This window comes from Drosophila teissieri, chromosome 3L, assembly GCF_016746235.2.
Source record: "Drosophila teissieri strain GT53w chromosome 3L, Prin_Dtei_1.1, whole genome shotgun sequence".
Lineage (NCBI taxonomy): Eukaryota > Metazoa > Arthropoda > Insecta > Diptera > Drosophilidae > Drosophila > Drosophila teissieri.
In genome coordinates this window covers 4,709,773-4,732,908 of record NC_053031.1, presented here as the reverse complement: position 1 = coordinate 4,732,908, position 23,136 = coordinate 4,709,773, and the positions used below count along the sequence as shown (strand labels likewise).

The 23,136-nt window shown below is 45.1% G+C and overlaps 5 protein-coding genes across 6 annotated transcripts; 3 read left to right on the top strand and 2 right to left on the bottom strand.

Moving 5' to 3' along the window:
- Positions 1–880: 880 nt before the first annotated feature.
- LOC122617726 lies at positions 881–5,239 on the top strand. The gene is made up of 3 exons (XM_043793696.1): positions 881–1,192; positions 2,770–3,132; positions 3,193–5,239. Exons 1-3 carry the CDS (start codon positions 881–883, stop codon positions 5,116–5,118), a joined length of 2,601 nt encoding a protein of 866 aa, XP_043649631.1. The 3' UTR covers positions 5,119–5,239.
- A 1,749-nt stretch (positions 5,240–6,988) lies between these two features.
- Positions 6,989–15,813, top strand: LOC122617080 (protein SCAI). The gene is made up of 9 exons (XM_043792766.1): positions 6,989–7,231; positions 11,423–11,572; positions 11,641–11,823; positions 11,884–12,114; positions 12,173–12,295; positions 12,981–13,426; positions 13,484–13,738; positions 13,808–14,011; positions 14,119–15,813. The coding sequence occupies exons 2-9, from the start codon at positions 11,475–11,477 to the stop codon at positions 14,361–14,363; spliced, it is 1,785 nt and encodes a 594-aa protein (XP_043648701.1). The 5' UTR covers positions 6,989–7,231; positions 11,423–11,474; the 3' UTR covers positions 14,364–15,813.
- Positions 15,814–16,669: 856 nt separating this feature from the next.
- LOC122617002 (chymotrypsin-2) lies at positions 16,670–17,579 on the bottom strand. Its single transcript, XM_043792633.1, has 2 exons — positions 17,339–17,579; positions 16,670–17,281 (listed from the first exon to the last, which is right to left on the bottom strand). The coding sequence occupies exons 1-2, from the start codon at positions 17,572–17,574 to the stop codon at positions 16,714–16,716; spliced, it is 804 nt and encodes a 267-aa protein (XP_043648568.1). The 5' UTR covers positions 17,575–17,579; the 3' UTR covers positions 16,670–16,713.
- A 98-nt stretch (positions 17,580–17,677) lies between these two features.
- Positions 17,678–19,192, bottom strand: LOC122617001 (galactose mutarotase). The gene has a single exon (XM_043792632.1). It carries the CDS (start codon positions 18,882–18,884, stop codon positions 17,790–17,792), a length of 1,095 nt encoding a protein of 364 aa, XP_043648567.1. The 5' UTR covers positions 18,885–19,192; the 3' UTR covers positions 17,678–17,789.
- Positions 19,193–19,452: 260 nt separating this feature from the next.
- LOC122617003 (transmembrane emp24 domain-containing protein B) lies at positions 19,453–21,144 on the top strand. Of its 2 annotated transcripts, XM_043792635.1 has the most exons (6): positions 19,453–19,528; positions 19,622–19,852; positions 19,919–19,996; positions 20,201–20,464; positions 20,536–20,703; positions 20,759–21,144. In XM_043792635.1, the coding sequence occupies exons 2-6, from the start codon at positions 19,706–19,708 to the stop codon at positions 20,813–20,815; spliced, it is 714 nt and encodes a 237-aa protein (XP_043648570.1). In that variant the 5' UTR covers positions 19,453–19,528; positions 19,622–19,705; the 3' UTR covers positions 20,816–21,144. The 2 variants fall into 2 exon arrangements, with proteins under 2 accessions (XP_043648570.1, XP_043648569.1); XM_043792634.1 differs by lacking the exon at positions 19,453–19,528 and having other exon boundaries at positions 19,540–19,852.
- The last annotated feature ends 1,992 nt before the right edge of the window (positions 21,145–23,136 follow it).

The window sequence follows — 23,136 nt, the reverse complement described above, 5'->3', positions numbered from 1 at the left end:
AGTTAGCAGTGGTCAGGTTCTTGACAGGAATGTTAATAGAAGTACGCACTTTACAGAAACCATATTCGAAAGGTTTGTCTTTGGAAATTTTCAGTTAAAAGTATATCCACCTTCTAATCTCAAAATTAAACAATATTCAAAATAAAATCATAAAAATACTCTAATTTTCAGTGAATCTAACACAGAAGTGGGTTAAAAGTACCGGTTAGACTTGAAATGGAATGCCAAATAAGGCGACCACTAGTAATTCCATAAAGGGACTTCCCAGTTTCAAAAATTCGAATATCACATTAAATACTTGGGGCCTTTCCGTTAACATTTAACCGCTATGTGTGCTCTGGTGGCCATGCAAAGTAGGCGCATGCGCTCCACCCCCAAAATGTTGCGTCTCAGCGATACAGCAGTCAACATGTGCCATAAATATTAACCGCTTTTCCCTGCTGGCCGTGCGTGTGGGTGCATGCCGCTCTCCTAAGTACCGCTCTGCGTTCGTTCTCCCGCTTCCGTTCGGCACCTCCAGCGCTCAGTACGGCACCAGGCTTCGACGGAAGTGGAACAAACCAAGCGGAAACAGACTCACGCGACAACAAAACCGAACCGTACCGAACCGAACTCGAATATGGAAAACTTTTACCCAGAACCGATATAGCACTGATAAACGCAACTCGGAGTGAACTTTATGAATGGCCATGACTAATTGCAGTCGACCAGCAGCAGCCACAGTCGATGTGTAAACTTGAGTGGTGGAGGTTCCCCGCTTTTGCAGCGAAAGATTCCCGTGTGTTTCGGTATCTGTATCTGTATCTGTCGGTGTCTCATTTGAGCGGCTCGAATGATCCGCCTGTAATTATGACTGCGTGAAGAAATCAATAAGTGGAGGATGGCCAGCAAGCCCATGAGCACCAGCTGCCAAAGCATTGCGACGGCGGCCAGCAGTGCGGCCACCACGGCGGCAGCGGTCTCCATCTCGGCCTCCAATGCCACCTCCGTGGGCTCCCTCATCGCCGCCGCCTGCCAGCAGGAGCAGCAGCAGCATCACCACCAGCACTATGCCCAGTCCCAGCAGCAGCAACACCTCTATCATCAGAGCCATCAGCAAGCGTCGCACTATGTCAATGGCACCGGCAGCTTGGGCAGGCTTAAGTTTCACAAGAGTCTCGATGCCAGCGACGAGGAAATCGAGTATGCGCAGGTATGTCCAAGTGGTCAAGTATCCATCCAACTGCTAGTCGGAATCGTCTCCAACTGAATTCAATTGTCCCCCTGCACTGAGTCATAATAATGCGACAAGGTCCTGCAGTGCTGGCTCAATTGAATTTGTCTTGTGGGTGGTGCTAGTGGTGGTGGTGGGTGGTTGGTGATGGATGGTGGTTGCTGGCTGCCTTGTTGAGTGGGCGTACTTGGGGGTGGTTTGCGCCACCCAGCTCCCATCCCCATCCCCACCCGGGTGCATTTGCTGCCCCCTCAGCTGTTTAACCCACCAGCCGGGTCGTTATGCATAGTTTACGCTTCGCCAGGCAACCTCAACAGCCGCCAACAACCGCCGTCGTCGATCAAGTGTTAATAATTCAATGCCCCGGAAATAGTCATATATTGAAATGTATCGTACACCCAACCAGGGAGCAGCTTAGTCCCTGAAAGGGCCTTGACTTTGGCCCGGGCAATTTGAAAAATTAACCAGTTGGATTAATTTATGGGTCGCCGAATGAAAGGGGCATGTTTGCGAGCATGCCATGCTCGCCACAACTCTATAAATGGGGAGCTCGGGCACTATTTCATACTAAAGTCACGATATGAAATGAATGTAGTTATTACGGCTTTTATTTAAAGGCTTACCTATCCAAAGTTTTAATCGAATTAATGGTTAAACTTACGTACTCAAATGAATTAATGCTGTTATAGGTGCTTCCTGCACCACTTGCATTTGAATTTTTTCTAGTTCTCTAGCCCATTTTCTTCTTGATTTCTTTTTTAATGAAAATCTTTACAATTTCATTTAAGCGTGCACTGTATCTCTGTATATAATGCCGCACAATTTGCTCTTCCTTGCCGATGGCATTATAGTCGGCGGGAGGTCCTTTCTAAAGCCTTTCAAGCCAATTATTACGGCCGCACAAAAAAGCGTTAATGAAAGAACTGTGCTGTGTCTCTATACTTAGCGCGGTGTATCTAAAAATAGCTGTCCCCTACATATATTTAAAAATGTTTTCTGTAATTTATAAGTATTTTTATTTAATCCACAAACTTTTCCAATACTTTATGCGTGACAATGTTAAGTTGGTTTTTTTGTATTCTATTACCAGCTTGTTAATCTATGGGCAGGGCTTGCATGGTATTACTTTGTCCGCACCTGTATTCTCGGTTGGTTTGCCTTTCGGGGGAAGGCAGTGAAAGTGTTGCCTGCTGGGGGCTTCATCCTGTATTCATAGAAATGCTTTCAATAAAGGCAGGAAGAACAGCAGGGACGAAGGAATGGGCTTGGCAAACATCATTTTGATGGTTTGCACCACCACCACACCTGGCGGCTATTCGGTGTGCCACATTGCCTAGACGTGCAAATACCCGGAAGTGCCAGCGATAGTTTAGCATACAAGCTTTTCACTTTCACCGCAAATCAACACATTCCTTTCACAGATAGAGAGCAGAGCTAGATAATGGCGAGTGTGGTCTGAATTGCTTTAGAAAAGCACGTTCTTGCAAAAGGGGAATTCAATATTACAACTTTAAAGTATGCATTTGTAATATACGTAATATTTAATTACATTCCAGCTATCACGTTCAACCCATATCCTGGGGCGCCATAAATCGGAGCGGTATCTGGCCTCCAATCCGGATGACGATCGAAGACGCCGCACCATTATCGTTGAGAAAAAGAACAACTCGTATGGGTTCACGCTGCAGAGCTACGGCATCCACTACAAACGGGACGAGGAGCTGGAAATGATCACATATGTGGACTACGTGGAGTATGGTGGTCCGGCCTATCGAGCTGGCATGCGAGAGGGCGACGTAATCCTCTCCATCAACGGAAAGGATATGGAGAAGGCGGACCACAAGACCATCGTCGAGTTCATCAAGCAATGTGACACCAGGATGCGGATGGTTGTTCTATTCGAGGACTGTGTGAGGAAGGTACAGTATTTAGAGGATAAAAAACCAAGATTTATTTCTGACAAACGTTTGCTTCACCAGGTGGATCTCCACATGCGCTACATCCAACTGCAGAGCATGTTGCAGCAGAAGATGAACGAGCTCGAGAGGGTGCACCTCAGGGAGCGTGAGCTATTGGAGGGCAAGTGGAAGACGCACAGTTTGCCGGCACGTAAGAAGGCCAATGCGAATACTTCGCCCAGCGATGGGGAAGGAGTCTCACCTACAGAGGTGGGCGGTGAAGCAGGCTTCTACCGACCCGCCCTGTCCACCGAGGATGTGCCTAACATTGCGGCCCGCCAGCATGGGGTGGGTGGTCCAGGCATCATACCTCCTCCCGCTCAATTTATGCTCACCTACCACTACCTGGATCCCACATACCGCTACGTCCTGCGACCCACGCACGGCAGCTCAGAGGAATTTGTAGACGGATTGGGTCTGCAGCGGAGCAGTAGTGATCACCAGCCACCGGCACAGCGCTATATCCTTCAGCGAACCGAGTCAGTGGATGCAAATTCAATGACACAACCCACAACAACGGCTCCTACTCAATATCACAGCACCACCGGTGGATCGGTGAAGCCACCCGCACCACCTCCTCGCACCTGTGAAAAGCACAAGCCACCAGCTAAGCCACCAAAGCCAGAGAAAGAGAAGTCGTCGGGCAAGCATTGCCACGTGGGACACTCGTGCAATCCCTGCTTGGGTCACTTTCGCTGGAAGTCGGCGGAGAAGTCAGCAGCTGCGGCACCGGATAACGTGAGCTTGGATGCCTATGACCTGGCCAGTCCCTGCTGCGATACGCATTGTGTGCCAACAAGAAGACGCCATCGCCAGCACAAGGAGCACACGCACAAGCACAAGCATCGGGACAGGGAACGGGTGGAGAGCAAGGAGCAGAGAGTCAGACCCAAGTCCACATCCCATGCCTCGCCCAATGCCAACGGGGCTGCAGCATCTGGACATCACCACCATCATCATCATCACCATCATAGCCATGAGCAGCAGCAGCAGCAGCAACAACAACTGCAGCAGCAACAACCACTGCAGCAACAGCCCATGCAGGCGGTTCCGCACCACCATCACTATCCCCACCAGATGCACAATCCCTGCCAGGTGCAATCCCAAACGGGCAGCACCCGATCTCGCTACTTCGACTTGGCCTCCGGCTTAGCCAGCCACTGCAGCTTGCACTCCTGCACCTCTAGTGAGTTTGCTACCGGAGATACTGCTTCATATACCACATCCATAAGCACGGATACTTTGTTTTGGGATCCCAAAAGCGAGACGGCTCAGTCCCGACAGCACTCCACAAAATCCAGGCAGTCCTACGAGCAGCAGCCACAACAGCAGCAGCAGCAGCAACCTCACCAGGGACACCATCACCATCATCATCATCACCAAGGGGATTACCACCAACGATATCATGTGACCACTAGTCAAATGCAACCACAGCAGATCTATCCCAATACCATAGCCTATGTTCAGAAACCGAAATCCTGGGACAATCTCGCCAACAAGGCGGGCTTTAATGTGGGCTACGGTTACCTTGACACTGTGGCAGTTAAACCAGCCATAAAAATGCAGATCGCCCAGCAGCGTCACTCGATGCCGCGAAGGAACCCGTACGGCAGATACTCCACTTACGGCGATGTGGAGAACTATGCCCCACCGCCCACCGAGTTTGTGGGCGAGCTGACCACCACCACAACCACAACCATTACGGCCAAGTCCACGGAGGAGCTGTTGGCCGCCTGCGATTGCTTGACGCCCCAGCAACAGGCTGCCATCAAGGCGGCCCAGTACCAACTCAGTCAGAATCAGAAGCTGTCCCACCAGAACTCCTGCCAGCTGGGCTACTACTCGCATCTGCCGCGACCCACCACTGATGTGGGCACCTCCACCACCAGTCAGCAGGTGCACGGGGCAGGCGATGTCCAGACCACTTCGGAGGCCACCAGATTGTAGGTCACACTTGTCTTGCCGCAAAGAGATCCGTCTTAAGAATAATACGAGTGCACTATGGGTAGGCTGACGATCGAATAGTTTCAGAGTTTGCTAGGTGTTCAGTTAATAGAGAAAAACAATATGTTATGATTTTAAATGAGATAGAATTGAATGAGTATAGACAAAATATTTAATAGAATAAAAGTCGAATCGACACCGATCATTTTTAATAGTCTGTTAATTCAATTATAATTGAGAAATAAAAATAGATAATTTTCTATCTAAGCTGATAAATATATTCAAAATTGTGCAATTTTTTTGAACCAAAAAGCATAGATAATTTAATATTTGGTAGTCTATCTAAAACATGTAGGAAATTATTTGTTTGGTATCCAAATTTCTATGGTGAAAAAAACTTTTTTAAAAAAAGGTAAGAATTTAAAACTCAATTCAATCTGATCTCATTTAAATCAATAAATCAAACGTATCCTTTACTTCGCCTAAACACTCATAAGTGCACTCACATTCTGATCCATTCGCGTCTTCAAAAACCGAACATCGAATTCATTTGAAATGGTAACTAGAGCCAAATTTTAAACATATAACTCAAACAGACAAAAGTCAACATGTAGCATAACTATTCAATAATATGTTAGGTGAGTTTCATAAATGTAAGATAAATATTTAGCATCCAAAAACCGCAGGACAATACACAGAGATAAGCCCAAAAGAAGATACTTCTAAGAGTAGATGATTCAGAAATTATAACTCCTTAAGACCTATAAAAACTAAACTTGTAGCTATCTTACGTATATGAAACTCACTTTATATATAGGCGATACAACTAGGACGCTTTGACGTTTAGATTTTTGGATTTATTGAAAGACTGAAAAGCTACGCGCATATTCCAAATGAGAGAAAAATCTGGCGTCTTGTAATGATAGATAGAGGATTATATATGTATGTATGTATCTGTATTTGCCATATAATATGGTTAACCTATCATGCGACTAGATACTGTTTTACATGTAGCGTATATACACACTTAAGCATATATATTTATTGTATACTGTATCCAAACAATGTAATTTATTTCATTGTGATAGTGAAAAAGCACTTAAAACCGCAACAATTTTAGTCCCAAATTTATCAAGCAACCAACCAAATATAATTGAAAACGCTTTTATGTAATGCGAAATGTAAATGTTATTGAACTTATGTATTGCAATAAAACTCAAGAAATGTGTTCATGTAGTGTGACCCTAGATAAAAATAGAAAAAGAGCCAGATATGTGTTTTCGAAATTTGAATATTGGTTTTCAGGTGGAGGAATATAAATATTTGTATCAGATTTTTCCCAAGACAATACTTTTATTATTTTAAAATTTCTACAAAAGCGGTTTTGTGGGTTAATGAAGACTTGTGGAACGACACAGTCCACTTTATCAGCTGATTGGCTCGAAAGTGGCGCCACCTAGCGTTAAATTTGGTCAATTTACTACCCCTGTAGAGTGTTGCACTTGGAAGTCTCCACTTGTAACGGCTTTTCGCCGGTCAGCTGTTCAACCCCCGCGAATTTGGCAACTGTCAGCGACGCCCTCTGTTGGCCAGCGCTGGCACCACGCAGCTGTCAAAGTGGCAAAAAAATCAATACCAACCCCCAACCCTCCTCGTTAAAAATGTAAATGCGAAAAAATTCAATACTGTGCAGCCAAACGCGACGGTCGCAGCGTTCTCCACTCACAATCGCTCTCCCCGCTTAATCCCCCCAGCACGTAATGCTCCAGTTCCGGGATATTGCCCAAGTATCACTGAAAGATTGAGAACGGATTTCGAATCGCCCCCTAAAGTCCTCGGTGAAATTGCCAACAAGGGCAACTTGCAAACCGGCAAAAAAAAAATATATATATATATAAAAAGTGCCCCGCGTGTGAGTGCAGTGAGTGAAAAGTGGCAAGTGGCAAAGTGTTCGAGCGCTAAGCTATAGAATACGATCTTGACCAGATCCGGCAAAACATATGTCAAGTGCAGGGCGACGCGACTGCTAGCAGAGGTTGCGACTGCGACTTCCGCATCCGCATCCGCTGCTGTTTCTGTTGTTGTTGGTGGCAGCAGCAGATACAACAATGAAAAGGTGAGTGCGCGGTGGGGTTTCCCCTGGGAAATGGAAAATAAAGCACAACAAATCGCAACTATGATTTTTTCAACTTGGGATATAGTACAAATATTAGTACACAAGGGAGAGTGGAAAAAATAACAGAGATTTATTTTTTACCTGTAAAGGATACGAGTTATCTACATATGTAGTCTTCAAATGGATAATACGGTTTTAAAAAATTTTATTTAGTTAGAAAATTTTAAAAATATATTACTTGCTAATTTGATTGCTCGCTAGCTTCACTTAAAATGGGTTGTAAATTAAGGACATTTCGTTCAAGTTCCGATTTATTACCTTTACAAATATTCAGGTTTTCGAATAGAACTATGAATATAAATGGCCTATCGTAAGTATTCCATACTGTGTGCGCCTGATAAATTTACTTTTCCAACTTCTGTACACAGTTGGCACAGTAAAATACAAACATCCTTCGCCCACTTCGGTGCGAGATCAATTTCGATAAATAGAAATTGCCAATTAAATGTGAAATGTAAATTGCCCCCGGGCGACAGTCGAACAGTTCACAAAAAGTGTCCTGGGGGCCAAAGGCAAAAGTTCTCCGCTGGTCACTCGCATCCGGTTTTTGGTCCTGCTCCTGACAAAGTTTTCCTGCAGCTTGTGATGTCTGCAGCGAGATGCGAGCTGCGAGATATGAGAATTGTAACTTTCGGACCGACTGCCTGTCCGTCTGTCTGTATCATTAGGCCAAAGTTGGCCCACTCAAGTAGTTGGTTTCTATATGTACGCCTCGTTCTGGAATTAGTATTCTTTTTTTTTTTTACCCAGCTACGCTGCCATTAATTATGAAGGCTGAACTATGCCGAAGTTTTGCAGACACCTCTACCCCGCCATCGCACTTCGAGCCGCTCAATTGTTAAGCCGAAATTCATAAGTCCTAATGACTGAACGGCTGCACGGAGGATGTGGCGGGGGGAGGTCCTTTTTGGGGGGCAGGGGCAGCAGGAGTACTGCAGGACAGCAGAACCAAGGGAACAGAATGAACAGACAACTTGAAGTTTGCTGCGGATGCGGACGTTGCATGTACGACAACATCATTATCAGCGGCAGCAGCGTCAAAATGCCATTAAATGTGTAGCCTACAATGCCTTTGAAGGATTACACACCCCACCCACCCACACACACACACACAACCACACACACACTGCCACTTTCCGAAAGAAAAGGAGCGAAACGGAAAAAATGTGCAGCTTTGCCAAATAGCAAAGAGCGCGGTGCAGCAGCGAATAGTTTCGCTCCACGCGGAAAAAATCGCTTCAATTTAAAAATTACCTGGGTTTTCAAAAAAGACTATAGACTGTGCTTCAAAAAATGTTAAGGCAACTAGCAAACAGTACAATTTGCTTCCCACAATGGGTAGTGCGCTTGATCAGTTCGGCTTTTCGCACTGTAAGAAAATAAGATCTTATAGAAAAAAAACTAAAATCTTTTAAATTAATTTTTAAATCTTTTTAAAGTAGCTTACAGCAAGGTGCTAAAGATATCCACATATTTAGCTATCTTCAGATTTTAATTTAGAGATGTTTTTATTGGTTCAATATATATACATATATATATATACAATATTTTAATTAAATATAATTAATTGATCTTATTTTGATCGCCGAGTATTTATTTTTCGCCGTGTAGTGTTGCCTTTGTTGCTGTTGCAGAAGTGCTGGCGGGCATTGAAAGACACACTCACCCACACATGCACGCACTGGCAGTCAGTCAAAAGCGCGACTGGACCGCCCACTCCGCCCACCAACTCCCTTTTCCCCTTTCACCACCTCCAACCAACTACCCCTCACTGCCACGCTGCCGATGGGCGCCAAAGTGCGTTGCATACTCCGCCCCCGCTTGCTTTTTTTGCACGCTTTGTTTGACTGGGATTGGGATTTTCCCCAACAGTTGTACTCACTCTCGTAGCGGTTGTTGTTGTTCTTGTTGCTGTTGCTGTTGCTGTTGCTGCTGTAGTACACATTGTCACACAGGCAAGAACAACAACAACGACAACAACACGCAACAGCGCAAAAAAAGTGGAAAAACTTTGCCACGTTAACTACTGACTGACTCCAGCCAGGCGACAAAAGTGTCGCGGAATGAAACAAAAAGGACTTCTTTTAAAAACTAAAACGTAGAACTGAGTTAATACTAGATAGGATTCTATTTAATAAAATAATAAGATGAAAGTACTTTTTCACATAGAAATCTCATAACAATTTGTATTACTAGTCTTTAGAGTGATATATATTTCTTGGAAAATTAACTCTTTATATATTTATGTTTCGTTAAAAACGGAATTTGATTTAAGTTCAAAGGACACCTTCAGTGGTTTTAAAATTCGAATAGGGACGCACTTGTTGGTGGCAGGACGACATCCTGACGCAGGCCTGCACCAACTGCTAGTGTGTGTCTCCGTTTGGGGGTGGGCAAGAGGACGATGCGGGGTGGAGGAGCCGGGCCAGGACAGGAGTCCTTTTGACGAGGGGAAGGGGAAGGGTGTTAATGAGCAGCATAGCAGTGGCAACGACTCTGCTTAGTATTTGTGTTTCTTCATTTCCGGCTTCCACATGTTGACATGCTGATGATGTTGGTTAACTGCTGCCGAGGATGATAGCCGGGCGAGGATGATGAAGTCAGCCACAGGAGGAGGAGGAGCATCCAGCCAGTCGTCTGTCATTCACTGACTGAGTGGGCGAGCTGGTTAGTCAGCTTTGTTTTTTTGTTTTGATACTACTCCACTCGCTGCTTGTTTGTTAACGCTGCGTATGCGTAATTTTCATATTATGTAATTTTAACGCGCTAAATGGAAGCCTAATTTGATTAGGGCGCCATAAATGCGTCCTGCCTCGCTGTGTGTGCCCCACATCGACTTGTTGGTTGGCCTCTTGCAGAGGTGACGCATATTTGACGCAGTTTCCCTTCCAAAAGTAGGAAAAAAACTATATTTACTCCATCTCCCAGCCACCGACTCACATCTTCAGTTACCAATTCTAAGTGCACAGCAAGAAAATGTTGATAAAAAAGCTAAAAGCAAAATGTTCTTCTTAAGTGCATACAAGTTATATTTTCTGAAAGCATGAAATAGTTTTTCAACAACTTGATATCTTACTTAGTTCTATTTAGCCAGTGAATTGTTTGTAGTTACCCCGATTTCTCTCTGTGTACTGGGCTGCTGGCTGATGAGCTCATATTGAAAGTTTTTGTGCTCTGTGGAACGACCTAGTTTGGCCAAAGCCAAATCAATGTGGCCGCTGCGGCGCCATTTGCACTGCCGACCCTTTTGTGCATTTACTCTGTTTTCCGCTCTGCCCTGCTCGACATTTTCCGGGTTTTTCCTCCGCTCCTGTATGTCTATGTCTATGTGTGTGTGTGTGTGTTTTATTTTTTTTTCTCTGTGCAAACAATTTCGCCTGGTCGCCTGGTCGGGCGTTATTAATTGAGCTTTTGATGCATAGCCAGTATAACGATTGTCCCAACCCATTTCATCTCCCATCCGGGTCATCTCATCCATCTGTTCGTGTGCACTTAAAAGGCTACATAATTGTTTTTACCAAATTGAAATTTTAATTGAATTCGTATTGGAATCGGCATTGGGAATCGAGATCATGAATCCTTTCAGTTATGACTTTAAACTCGCTACCTCAGCGGCTTAGAAAAAAGCAGAGCCAAAGAGCAAATGAAAGCGGAATTCCTCGTTGGTTTCGAGAGCATAAAAATTAAAAATTTAATACGCGTGGCACTAGTATATTTGTGGGGCAAAAAAGCCGCATTGGCATTTCATTTTATTGTAAGCAAAGTCCCGGCATCAGCAGCACGCCCATTGACATCATCCTCGTCATTATGCACATTATCCACATCAACAATGGCTCAACGAGCGGCTGAATGAATCTCAAGTGGGCAGTCAGCCCATTTGGCCCCCTCATTTGCCATAGATACGTGCACCAATAGATAGATAGATGGATAGATAGATAGATAGATAGATGGATAGATAGATAGATAGATAGATAGATAGATAGATAGATATATAAATAGATAGATAGATAGATAGATGGATGGATGGGTAGATACATATTGAGAAATAGCACGATTCAGTGTGTTCATAGTTCATAGACTGGAATTACCAAACGCACTTGAGTTTAACCAAATCAATGACGTGCATTGCAGCAGAACCAATTCGCAGACATAACACATTGCGGTGGAGGTTGAGAAGAACGGCATGGTGAAAATGGAATCGACGGAGGAACAGGATCGAAAGCTAGTTTTGGAGTTCTGCCACCTGCTAGAGAAGTCCAAGCAGCTCTTCAACGGGCTCAGGTGAGTCCATCTAGTTGAAGTATCTTTTATGATGCTAACTAATGGAATATATATATATGAATCTGCAGGGATCTGCCTCAGTATGGCCATCGGCAGTGGCAAGCCTACTTCGGCCGCACCTTCGATGTCTACACCAAGTTGTGGAAGTTCCAGCAGCAACATCGCATGGTACTGGACTCCAAGTATGGCCTGAAGCGCTGGCAGATCGGCGAAATAGCAAGCAAGATTGGCCAGCTTTATTATCACTATTAGTAAGTACTTATTATGTAAGAAAAACAAGAAAAGCTAATATATGAATGCTACATCTTTAGCTTAAGAACGAGCGAAACCAACTACCTGAACGAGGCGTATCAGTTCTATGCGGCAATTAGGGGGCGGGCCTACTACTCGCGGGCGGCCAAGGAGGATCGTCCGGATCTGATGGTGAAAAAGCTGCGATACTATGCCCGGTTCATTGTGGTGTGCCTGCTGCTCAAGAAGATGAAGCTGGTGCGGGAGCTGGTCACCGAGCTGGAAAAACAAATACAGGAGTACACCAACACGTAATTACTTGGTTGCCCAATTTTTTGACTCCGTATTAATCCCCAGATTTCCCCGCAGCTACGAGCCGGAGGATCATCTGGAGTGGTCGCTGGTGCTCGAGGAGATCAAGGGCTTCATCAAGGCGGAGGCGGCGGTGGCCGTCCTCCACGCCGACTCCAATCCCATCATCCTGTCGCACAGGTGAGTCGTTAGCACAGCCTCTGTCCGTACACGCGTATTTGCCCGTGCTTTCGTCGGCGGAGGAGGAGTTTGGACAGCTTGTGGGTGGCCAAGTGTATAGCCTCTATCTGTCTATAAGTACATATGTATGTACGAGTATATGCCTATATGTACAATGTACATATGCCCTGTTCTGTTTGCGTAGGTATACGAGTTTTGCTTGAGTTCCGTTGCCGTTGATTATTTGATCATTTGTTGTGCTTATCACAGAAGACTTGAAACACCAAAGAACACTCACCGTTGTCATTTTGTCACGCACTTTAACCATGATCTCTGTCCCCAAAACACCCCTCAAACCAATCACAACATCCAGGTGTTGCAATGAAACTATGTCTATTTATTCTCAAAGAAACTGTATAAGGATCTAAATACAGTAAGGATCTAAGTAAAAGAATACAGCTTCATTGCCGCACCGCACACACACTCCACAAGATGTTATCATTTCGTTATCATTTCATTATCATTTGGTCCACGACCCCCCCCCCCCCCCCCCCAAAAAAAAAAAGAACACTTCCCCCCTCCCATACCCTTGTCACCTCATTAGTGCGCCGCATTCTCAATTCTTCTGTGAAAGCACGGGCCCCGCCATCCGCCTGAGGACGAGTGCGACTACCCCGACTGATGTGTCCAGTGGTTCCGGTTCTAGGTTGTCGCCGCTGACGACGCCGCCCTGCGAGCGTTCGCCGCACATGACGCTCAGCCTGCAGGAGATCCTGATCGTGGGCTCCGCCTGCGAGCAGGCCAAGTTCTCGGAACTGACCATGGACATGTTCCGCATGCTGCAGACGCTGGAGCGCGAGCCCACGGAGTCCACCACGAATCCACTGAGCATGGCCCACGGACTGCACGGACACGATGCGAGTCCGGCGGCCAGCCGTATACCGCCGTACGGAGTGCCGGGCTCCAAGGGCTACATGGAGAATGGGCGGGCCTTTCGTGACAATCCCCACAAGTATCTGCTGTACAAACCTTCGATAAGCCAGCTGCTGGTGTTCCTCGCCAGCGGCTCCAAGGAACTGCCGCTGGGCGGTGCCCTGCTGCTCTACATGTCCGCCGATGGCTGCTTCTCCACCACCAAACATCCCGAGGATTGTGAGTACACCGCCATATCACTGTTATCTAGAGTAATCATTTGATTTGCTGTTTCAGTTGGCTACGAGCTGGGCGGCCTGGCCACCAGCGTGAAGCGGGACAGTGTGGATGGTGGCGGGCTGTCGTGCCGAGGAAAATCGTACAAGGAGAACCACTGCCTATATCCGGGTGATCTATATCCGTTCACACGCCGGCCAATGTTCGTTGTGATCGACTCGGACAACTCGTTTGTCTTTCAGCACATACCGCGCTACTTTGGCCAGCCGCTGGTGGTGCTCATGTCCCCGCAGGATGTGCCGCCCGCATTCCAGGGTAGGATCTTCATCGCCTACCACCCGCTACACCAGGCACTGATATCCTTTTTGGCTTGTATCATTTTAGCTGATGTCCAGCATCATGGCTCGCTGTTTACGTTGTTCCTGCACTCCCCGCTCACCGCCCTCTGCTACATCTGCAACGTTGGAGACGTGCCCATCCACCACTGGGAACGCTGCCAGACCTACGTGGATCGCTTCATCACGGAGGCCTCGCGCCTCGTCACCCGGTGTCGCATCGATGAGATCGAGCAGGGCATTGGATTCATAGGTGCGTTATCAGTCGGGTTATGGTGAAAATTTGATTAGTGGGGGTGTCCTTAACTCTTGAGATAGTTCTCCTTAGAGAGATATATACTAATCTATTCCTTTCTGCAGATTCCTCCTACGTGCAGTTCTTCGGCGACGACTTCCTGCGCACCCTCATCCTCCGCTTCGTCTTCTGTGATGTGGTGCTGCGTCTGCACCGCGGATTCCGGGGGCGGCACATGAGACCGCGTTGTGAGCCGCAGCTGCCGGCGAACGAACTGCTGGAGCACCCCTCGCTGTCGCACATCATCTTTCAGCTGGCCTCGGCCCTGGATGTGCGTGGCCACTTCTCGGAGGGACCGGAGTGCGACTGATGACTTTTTGCCGTCGTAGTCGTGGTGGTGGCCGTGGGGATCTGCCTGCGACAGCAGCTGTTCCAGTTGATCGAGATGCAGTTCGCCGGATGGATGCATTCGCTGTACAATACTTTTCCGCTGGGCTGGAACTGGGCCTGAGATTGGGGGCGTTGCTGGCCACATGGTCACATGGGCAGCATGGGCAGCATGGGTTTCCGTTTCCTTTCGTTGGCAGTGCTCCGGCTGCCGGCGTGATTTCATTTCAATAACGTAACGCAACGTAACTGCATTATAATACGAATATAAATATATAAATACGAGTATAATATACATATATATTATATATGCATATATGGATAAAGGTAAATTAATCAAGTAGCTAGTTTTCTTATATAGTGCGTCGCGCAATGGAAATGGTCCAATGTTAGTTGCTTAGCATATACATAATTAATGATAACGATAACGAAGATATACATACGAGAAATCAATGATATGATATTCAGCCGATATCGCAGCAGCAACAACAACAGCAAACAGCAACCACAAACATGTCAAAAGAACCTAACAAACGATAACTGCCAAAAGAAGATGAAAAGAAAACTTAAAATGATAATGCAAATAAAAATGTGAAAACCAAGCAAACAATTTATGAAAATCGAAACCGAATATCTAATCAAATTTTGTTTGAGCGGTAGCGGGACATTTTTATGAAAATTGTGTGTGTTGGCACTTTTTGGATCGCCCGATCGGATCGGGAAAATAGGTAACTTTGTCATACGCAGCGGAAACATTTTAGCTTTTATACAACCGATATTGATATTGATTGATATTGAGAGAAACCTAATCGAATGTGAGTTACGAACACGACACACTATATAAGAAAGAACGGAGGTGCGTTTTTTATGCATTGTACGCGGCGCTCATAACAAATTGAAATTACGAAACCAGAATATTATTGTACGTATGTAATATTGCATATATGTATGTATCTATTATGATTACAAGATGACTGAAAGTTACTGTTTCAACAAATGGAAAAAACGAAAAAATGAAAAAACCAAAAAACGTAAACGTAAAAGTAAAAGTAAAACAACCAAAAAGAAGGCAAAGTTTAGCAAAAGTAATAATTAATATTAACTTATACATAATGCCCTAGTTAAGCGAAACATGGAAAATATACAAAATATATTTTGCGTATGTTAAAGTAAAATACAAAAAGCCCAACCAACATTTTATACGAAGGAAATGCATACAAAATTTACACTTCAACTAACGATTGAAAATCTGTTCTCGAATCATTTTTCCAAATGCAAAAAAAATGCCGCAAAACTCCATTTCGGTTTTCGGTTTTCGATATAAACTGTGAATTGGAACAGGTCACCGTAATAATAAATATTTATGATAACATATAGTTACAAGTCACACTAACTCTATGGATTTATAGGCAAATGATAAACGCAATATTGAAAGTTACAAAATTATATATATAAAAAGCATATATATTTCAATACGAAAATAAAACTAGTTGAACGCATAGTAAATTACTTGATCATTTTTACAAGACAAGCTGCAAACGAAAATAATGAAAAAATCTTACCAAAAAATTACAAAACAAAAAAAAAACAAAAAACCAAAAAACAATTTAACAATTACTTTAAATTTATTATTTTCTACGGATAATATGTGCATTTTTATATATTTAAACGAAAGATAACAAATTTTACGCTAGTTACAAACAAATTTTTCTGAAGTCTTCAAGCAGCCGTATTAAAAAAAACGAAAACTACAAACAAATCGAAATGAAAAGAAAAGAAACTAATTTATTCAGCCGAGTTCTTATAAACTTATTCGCTTTGTTAACTAACAAATTGTATAGCTTTTCCACAATTTCGTTTACACTTTTTGTACATATAGGGAAAATACTAAAAGAATCGTTGAAAGAACCAAATTATATCACTCACACTCATTGTACTCTATCATTTCCACTTCTTTTTTTGTTTTGTGTACATTTTGAGAACTGCATTTACGAAATAGCGAGAACAAATAAGGTAAATTAAAGCAAGGGGAAGAATTGCAAATAATCAGCAACATTAACCACACTCACACGTAAACAAAGCCCACAAAACGAGAACATCTAAACATTATCATAAACAAATTGTTTAAACGACATGCAACGTCACAAATAACATACAAATCGAAACCAACAACCAACATTAAGAAACGATAACAAATTTAGCAAAGCCACAAGAGAATATTATGAAAATGGAACGGAGAACGAGAAAGTGTATGGGAGTTTGTATGAAGTAATAAGAATAAAGCACACGTTTGAAAAGAGATTCGACTTTTAATTCTTTCGACTCCACATCGACTATTTCAGTCCACCAGTGTTGTATTTGATCCACTTGAGGAAGGAGGAAACGCGCGTGGAAATGTCGGGCACCTTCAGCTTGCACTCGCCATCAAATCCGTGGGATACGATGCCCACCAGTGTTCTGCTGCCATCGTCCAGGACCATCGGACCGCCGGAGTCGCCGCGACATGGCAGACCCTTCTTGGAATCGATGCAGATGAAGGAGCTGTACACGGCCTTCCTGATTTTGCCTTTCAGCTGCTTGTTCCACTGCCTCTCGCACTCCTTGTTCGAGATGATGGGCGCCCGGATGTACTGGAGCACCTGGCTGGGCTGTTCCGTGGCGGTAAGACCCCATCCCGAAATGATGACTTTGCGACCTGTATATGTCTTCCTAGCACTGGGCAACTTAGCGGGCTGGATATCCTTGTTGAAAGTAAGTTTCTTGGGCAATCTGATCAGAGCTATATCGTTCAGCACGGTCTTTCGGTTGAATTTCTTGTGGATAATGGTGTGACTTCGGTTGACCACGATTTCTTTATCGTCAAAGAATGTCACATTACCAACGTGGACCAGCACTTTTGAGCTAAGTAGGTGAGAATGATGAATATATAAATCATAGGAGTATGAGCCTATTACTTACAGATTCAACTTGGGATCCTGGAGACAATGGGCTGCGGTTACAATCCAACGATTGCTGAGGATGGTGCCTCCGCACAAATTGGGCTCATCCGTTGATCCTTCAAAGTGGACGAGTAGTCCAACTTGGTAGGGAAACTGCCTCGCCTTCGCTGCAGTGCCATTCATAATTCGCAGGGAGCCGATCTCCTGGCCAAATCCCAGAGAGAACTGCACGATAAGCACCAGCTGGAGAATCATTTCAATTGATTTACAACTCCAAACCCTTCAACAGCTTTATATATGGCCCGCACTCGTGGGTTTCATTGATTGCCACGGTTTTATGATCGCGTCGTGTTCGAACCTCTTTGCATAATCTGCGTTATTTTGGTTTATTGGTTATAATAATTACGGGTTGCTTGGTTAGTCGGATACATGGTACATATTCGTATATATGGGTTAGATAAGATTCTCACTTAGTGAGAAACTCCGAACTTGTAGATGACTTCATGCTGGTAGCTTTCGCCAGGTCGCAAAATGGTCGAGGGAAAATTGCTGTGGTTCACGGAGTCGGGAAACTTCTGTGTCTCCAGACAGAAGGCACCATGCTTGGCATAGGCAGCTCCATCCTTGCCGGGAATGGGCGACTCACCGCGTCCCACATCCGGCATAAAGTTGGAGGTGTAGAACTGCACTCCGGGCTGATTGCTGACCACCTCCAGCCAGCGTCCGCTGGGCGGATGAGTGGCTCTGGCCACCTTGGCAAATGGTTGTGGTGGAGTAAAGGTCACACAGAAGTTGTCATCGTAGCCGCGAGCTGGTTGCAGCGCCTTGAGGCGTTCTCCCAGATTGCTGGACACACGAAGATCAAATCCTGTTCCCTCCACGGGTGTAATCCTACCGCTAGGAATCGAAGACTGGTCCGTCTCAGTGATCCCATAAGCATTTATCTCGATGGTGTGTTCGTAGAGACCGTTTGCTCCAGCTTTGTGGCCAGCCAGGTTGAAGTAGGAGTGATTGGTGAGATTCACGGGTGTGGTTTTATCTGTCACTGCAGTCATCTGGACATGGAGGCAGTTATCCTCGCTGAGGGTGAAGCTTGCCGTGGCTGTCACTTTACCGGGATAGCCCTCGTGTCCATCGGGATTGGTGTGGGACAGGGTAACACCATCACAACGCACCTCCACAACTTCCCAGTGCGCCTTATCGAAGCCCACAAAGCCGCCATGCAGCTGGAACTTGTTCTCCCGGTTCTTGGACACCTCCACCAGCTTTCCGTCCAGATAAAAACTACCATTGGCAATCCGGTTACACACCCGTCCAATGGTTGCTCCAAAATACGGATTCCTCTCGCTCTGATAGCCCGCCAAATCATCAAATCCGAGGGTCACGTCATCTATTCGACCGCTGGCATCGGGCGTCTTTATGCTGGTAATGGTGGCTCCACGGGTGATCAACTGCACGGACATTCCTGCTCCATTTGTCAGGGTGAACCGCTTGATGGTGTCCTTCGACTTGGTGAACGGATTCACCGCTCCGTTGGCAAAGACGTCCTCCGTGACGTTAACCATTTTGGCTCCGGCTGCACTTGCGGAATGATGGCGAGTGCCAATTTCACTGCGTTTTTATCTGACCCTCTCCAAACCGTAGAGGTTAATCAGCACTCGATGTGCGTATGTGTTTGTTTAATTATCGCAAAAAAGCCGCAAACAAAATGTACATATGTACATACATATGTAAACAGATGTTGTTATCACGAAGTGGTGGGAAAGTCGGCGATAAGGGAGATAGACAGCTTTGAGAGTCTTGAAAAAGTGTGCATTGTTCTTATTCCAAAATATTGCTCAACTTGTGTGGTAAATCAGATTAGTTTTTGTTTAAATCCTTTTGTAATCACCGCAGATGAGATTCAAATTTTAGAGTTGCCATACCCATTCTAGTGCAGCTGTTTTTACATGTGCGTAGTATGTAAACACTTAGAGGGGTTCGTCTTCTTAGTTCAAAAACTCATTGCTAAGTTTGTGGTTCCCAGCTTATCAAGCTTTTAAAATGGAAAAACATATTAAGCACACTATACAGAACACTATAATAATTACACTTTGAAATAATATTTTTAAAAACTCCGCCACTATTTGAAAGTGCTGCATACTGCACAGATCTGGCAGCCCTGCGCTAGAAAATACCACATACAAAAAAGTCCACCTCTAAGCAACAGGTCGGTTGTTTATTGAATTCGTTTATTTAACTTTGTGGTAATTTGGCAAATAGAAAGCTAGTTAACCGGTGCCATTTCCAATTTTGTTGACAGAGAGCTCAGAGGAAACGGCAGATTGGATCCCCCTGAGTTCATCCCCACCCGGGCAGCAGTAATCCGACGAGTATAAATCCCAAAATGCAATTGACGTGGCAGAGAGATCAACTAAATCTTATACTTCCGATTGCTGTGATTTGTTGTTGTTTCCTAATCGACGTAACCAATGCACAGGAGGCCCAACAACCATGGTACGAGAACCTGCCAGCGGTGGCCATGGACTACAAGGTGGGTTCTGGCTTTGGTATTCCTTCAGAGGATCAAATTTCACCGGGAACGTGGTTTCTCTTTCAGGTCCACATAGATGCTGGTAAGGAGGACTGCTACCATCAATACGTTAAGGCGGGCGCCACTTTCTACGTGTCCTTCAGTGTAAGTAGATTGTATGATTTGGGATTTATAGCATGATTTAGTTCCAATGATTGGTTTTCCCGTTGATGATTCAGTTAATGAAGTAGGAAAGCCATCTGATTGTATTTTAAATTTTTAATTCTATTAAGTTTCGCTATCATGGAATACTTAAGTATTTGATAGTTGTATATTGAACAAACGAAGTAATCATATGACTTTCCCTAGGTGGTGCGTGGAGGCGATGGAATGGCTGGTTTCGCCGTCCGCAATCCTGCTGGTGAGGTGGTGAAACCCTACCAGTGGCAGGCTACTGCGGATTACACGGATCAGGTGTCGCCGGGTGGCTACTACGCCGTCTGCATCGACAACCAGTTCGCCCGATTCGCTGGCAAGCTGGTCAATATCTACATCACTGTGGTGAAGTACGATGCCTGGGACAAGTACGCCAAGGAGATCGAACAGCTGCAGCTGAACATGCAAAACTTCACCGTAAGCTAAACTGGTTTTGAGACACACCCAAAAATCCAACAACAAATACTCCCATTGATCTATTTCTTTAGGCCACCATTGGCACTGTGGAGCGCAACATCAACGATATGATGGGCTATCAAGCGCACAGCCGGCATCGCGAATCGCGTGACTATGCGTTGCTCTTGGACAACAATGCCTACATTCAAACCTTCTCGATTAGCCAAATTGTGGTCATATTGATCACGTGCTCTATACAGGCGAGTATACTCACGTTTTTTTGCTTTTCCTTTATTAATTACCTACTATTTCCAGGTCTTCTTTGTGCGCAAACTATTTGAAGTCAAATCGGGCTCCAAGAGTCGCATCTAAGGCACAAAGATACTTTTCCAAGACTTCGCAGTTTGCTTTAAAAATTCCATACGCATTTCCAAGACATTCATTCTTCCCGCTGAGCCCCTTTCGCGTTTTTATAACTTATTTTATCACTGGCTAACTGATCAAGTGCAACCGAGCAGACTTTTTTATAATTGGGACTACTTTTATAACTTATTTTACCACTGGCTAACTGATCAAGTGCAACTGAGCAGACTTTTTTATACTTGGGACTACTTATGTCATACGAGTTATAGACAGCAAAACTTATTGTGATAAGTGTACATTTGTGTGTTTGTTCAATTAAAAGATTGATGATTTTTGTACATGCTTTGTTTTATTTTGGGTAAGAACTCGAAGTTCGCCATATGATGGTATTAAGGATGTTTTTGAAAGCCTTTGGGTTTGCTCATTTACTAAAAGCTCTGTACTAGCTTTAAAGTTGAGCTGAACTGGTAAGCTTACTTAACCGTTACATTTCGTTATCCTGAAGAGGATATTTTTATTTTAAATGGATATCTATTAGTGGATTTAATTTAAGAAAGCCGTATTTTGTTTTAATATAAAATAAAAAGTAAGTAACTTTTTTAAATACGACAAGGCAACTGTTTGTTGCTTAAATTCTAATTAAAATAATTTATTCATCAGCTCATTAGTTTAATCTAAGAGCTAAGGACATTTTGAAGGCGTTCGACATCTTGAGCTGGCAAATTAATCACCCCCCAAGCCGCTTATCGCAAATTATCCTGCCCCATCCATCGCAGGACCTTAAATCATGTCACCATGCTCGCCGCTTATCTAGACGTCATTTGGCACATGTGTGTGTGTGCTCTGCAGCAGCTGGCATGTTAATTATATCCTTTTTGGCAGGCAGCTGGCGCATCTGGGTATCTTGGGGCCTCTTTTGTGGCCACTGCTGCTCGAAATTAAAATGTTATTATGCGAGGCTTATCTGCGGGCCTTAAAGCCACCGCAGAAACTAAGGTCCTAATGGCCTCGCACACCAGCACACGCTCTTTAACTGTTTTAAACGCCATTGTTAAAATATTGCTCATACGCACTTCCGCCCAAAATGGGGTCTTCTCTCTTCGGCAGCACTAATGATGCCCCAAGAACGCGCAGCAAAGGACCCGGCCAAAAGGCAGTAGTAGCATCCACAACCACATCCACATCCACATCCCCCGATGGCACAGAGTTGGCTCCGCCCACCAGCAGCCGATGACAGCGGCAGATAAACGGGGCAGCGGCAAAGTGGGCCGGTGGATGGGGTTGTGGTGCGGAGAGCGCGCCTGCGCATCAGCCACCGCAGGCACGCAGGACGATGGGGTGACACATCCTCGCTGATAGCAACCGTCCCCCTGCCACAGTCGGGGCATCGCTTGTGGGAGGAGTGTGTCGCCATCTTTGAGCGTGGAGGACTGGTGACTGGACGGGATGATCTGGCCGCCACATTAACTTGGAGTGCGCGCTACCAAGTGCAACACGTCGCGGACGACATAATAGCGGTACTTTGCGGTTTAGATTCGTCGGTCACACGTCGTCAATATTCCCGGGGCAAGGACCAAACTAGCGAACCTTTCTTGGTCAGCGCACAACGGCAAACAGAGGCACAAACCACAAAAAAAAACACAGAACACACACGGCACACACAGCGCACACACTAACACACGGCAAGCAGTGCGGAAATCTTGGACACATACGCCCAGCTTGTTGCTGGCTGTGGGCGTGGTAGCGCACGAAAAAGAAACCCGACAAGGACACACACATATGTCCTGCCAGTGTGTCGCGGAAATTTTTGTGCGGAAATTATAGAAATTTCGCTTTTTGATTTCATTTTCGTTCCGCTTTCGTTGCGAACCGCTCACCACTCACCACCCACCTCGCACCACCCATCGCCCACCGCCCACCTTTTGTGCACCTGTGCACCTGTGCGAAAAGACATCGAGAAATGCCCAAGGAGCCCGCTGCCGTCGGTGTCCAGTTGGCTTGGTCGTCGTCGTCGCCGTCGTCGTTGTCATCGTCCTTGCAGTGACAAATTTCCTTGCATATCCGCTCGAGGACTACGAAACTTTGGCTGCAAACAAAACCGTCATTTGCGTGGCGCGTCGCTGTCGCGTTCACTTGTCGCATATCCGTCGCCATTTTGACAATAATTTCACTTCCGGTCGCCAATTTGTACGCACTTGAGTGAGTGATTAACTGCACCGATTCCCAACGATTGTGAAGTGTTTACGATTACCAAAGTTGTTTCTTTACTTTGTCCCGACGGAAGTCTATCAGATAGTCAAAGAGGAGTCTTATTTTTGGATAAACTTAAT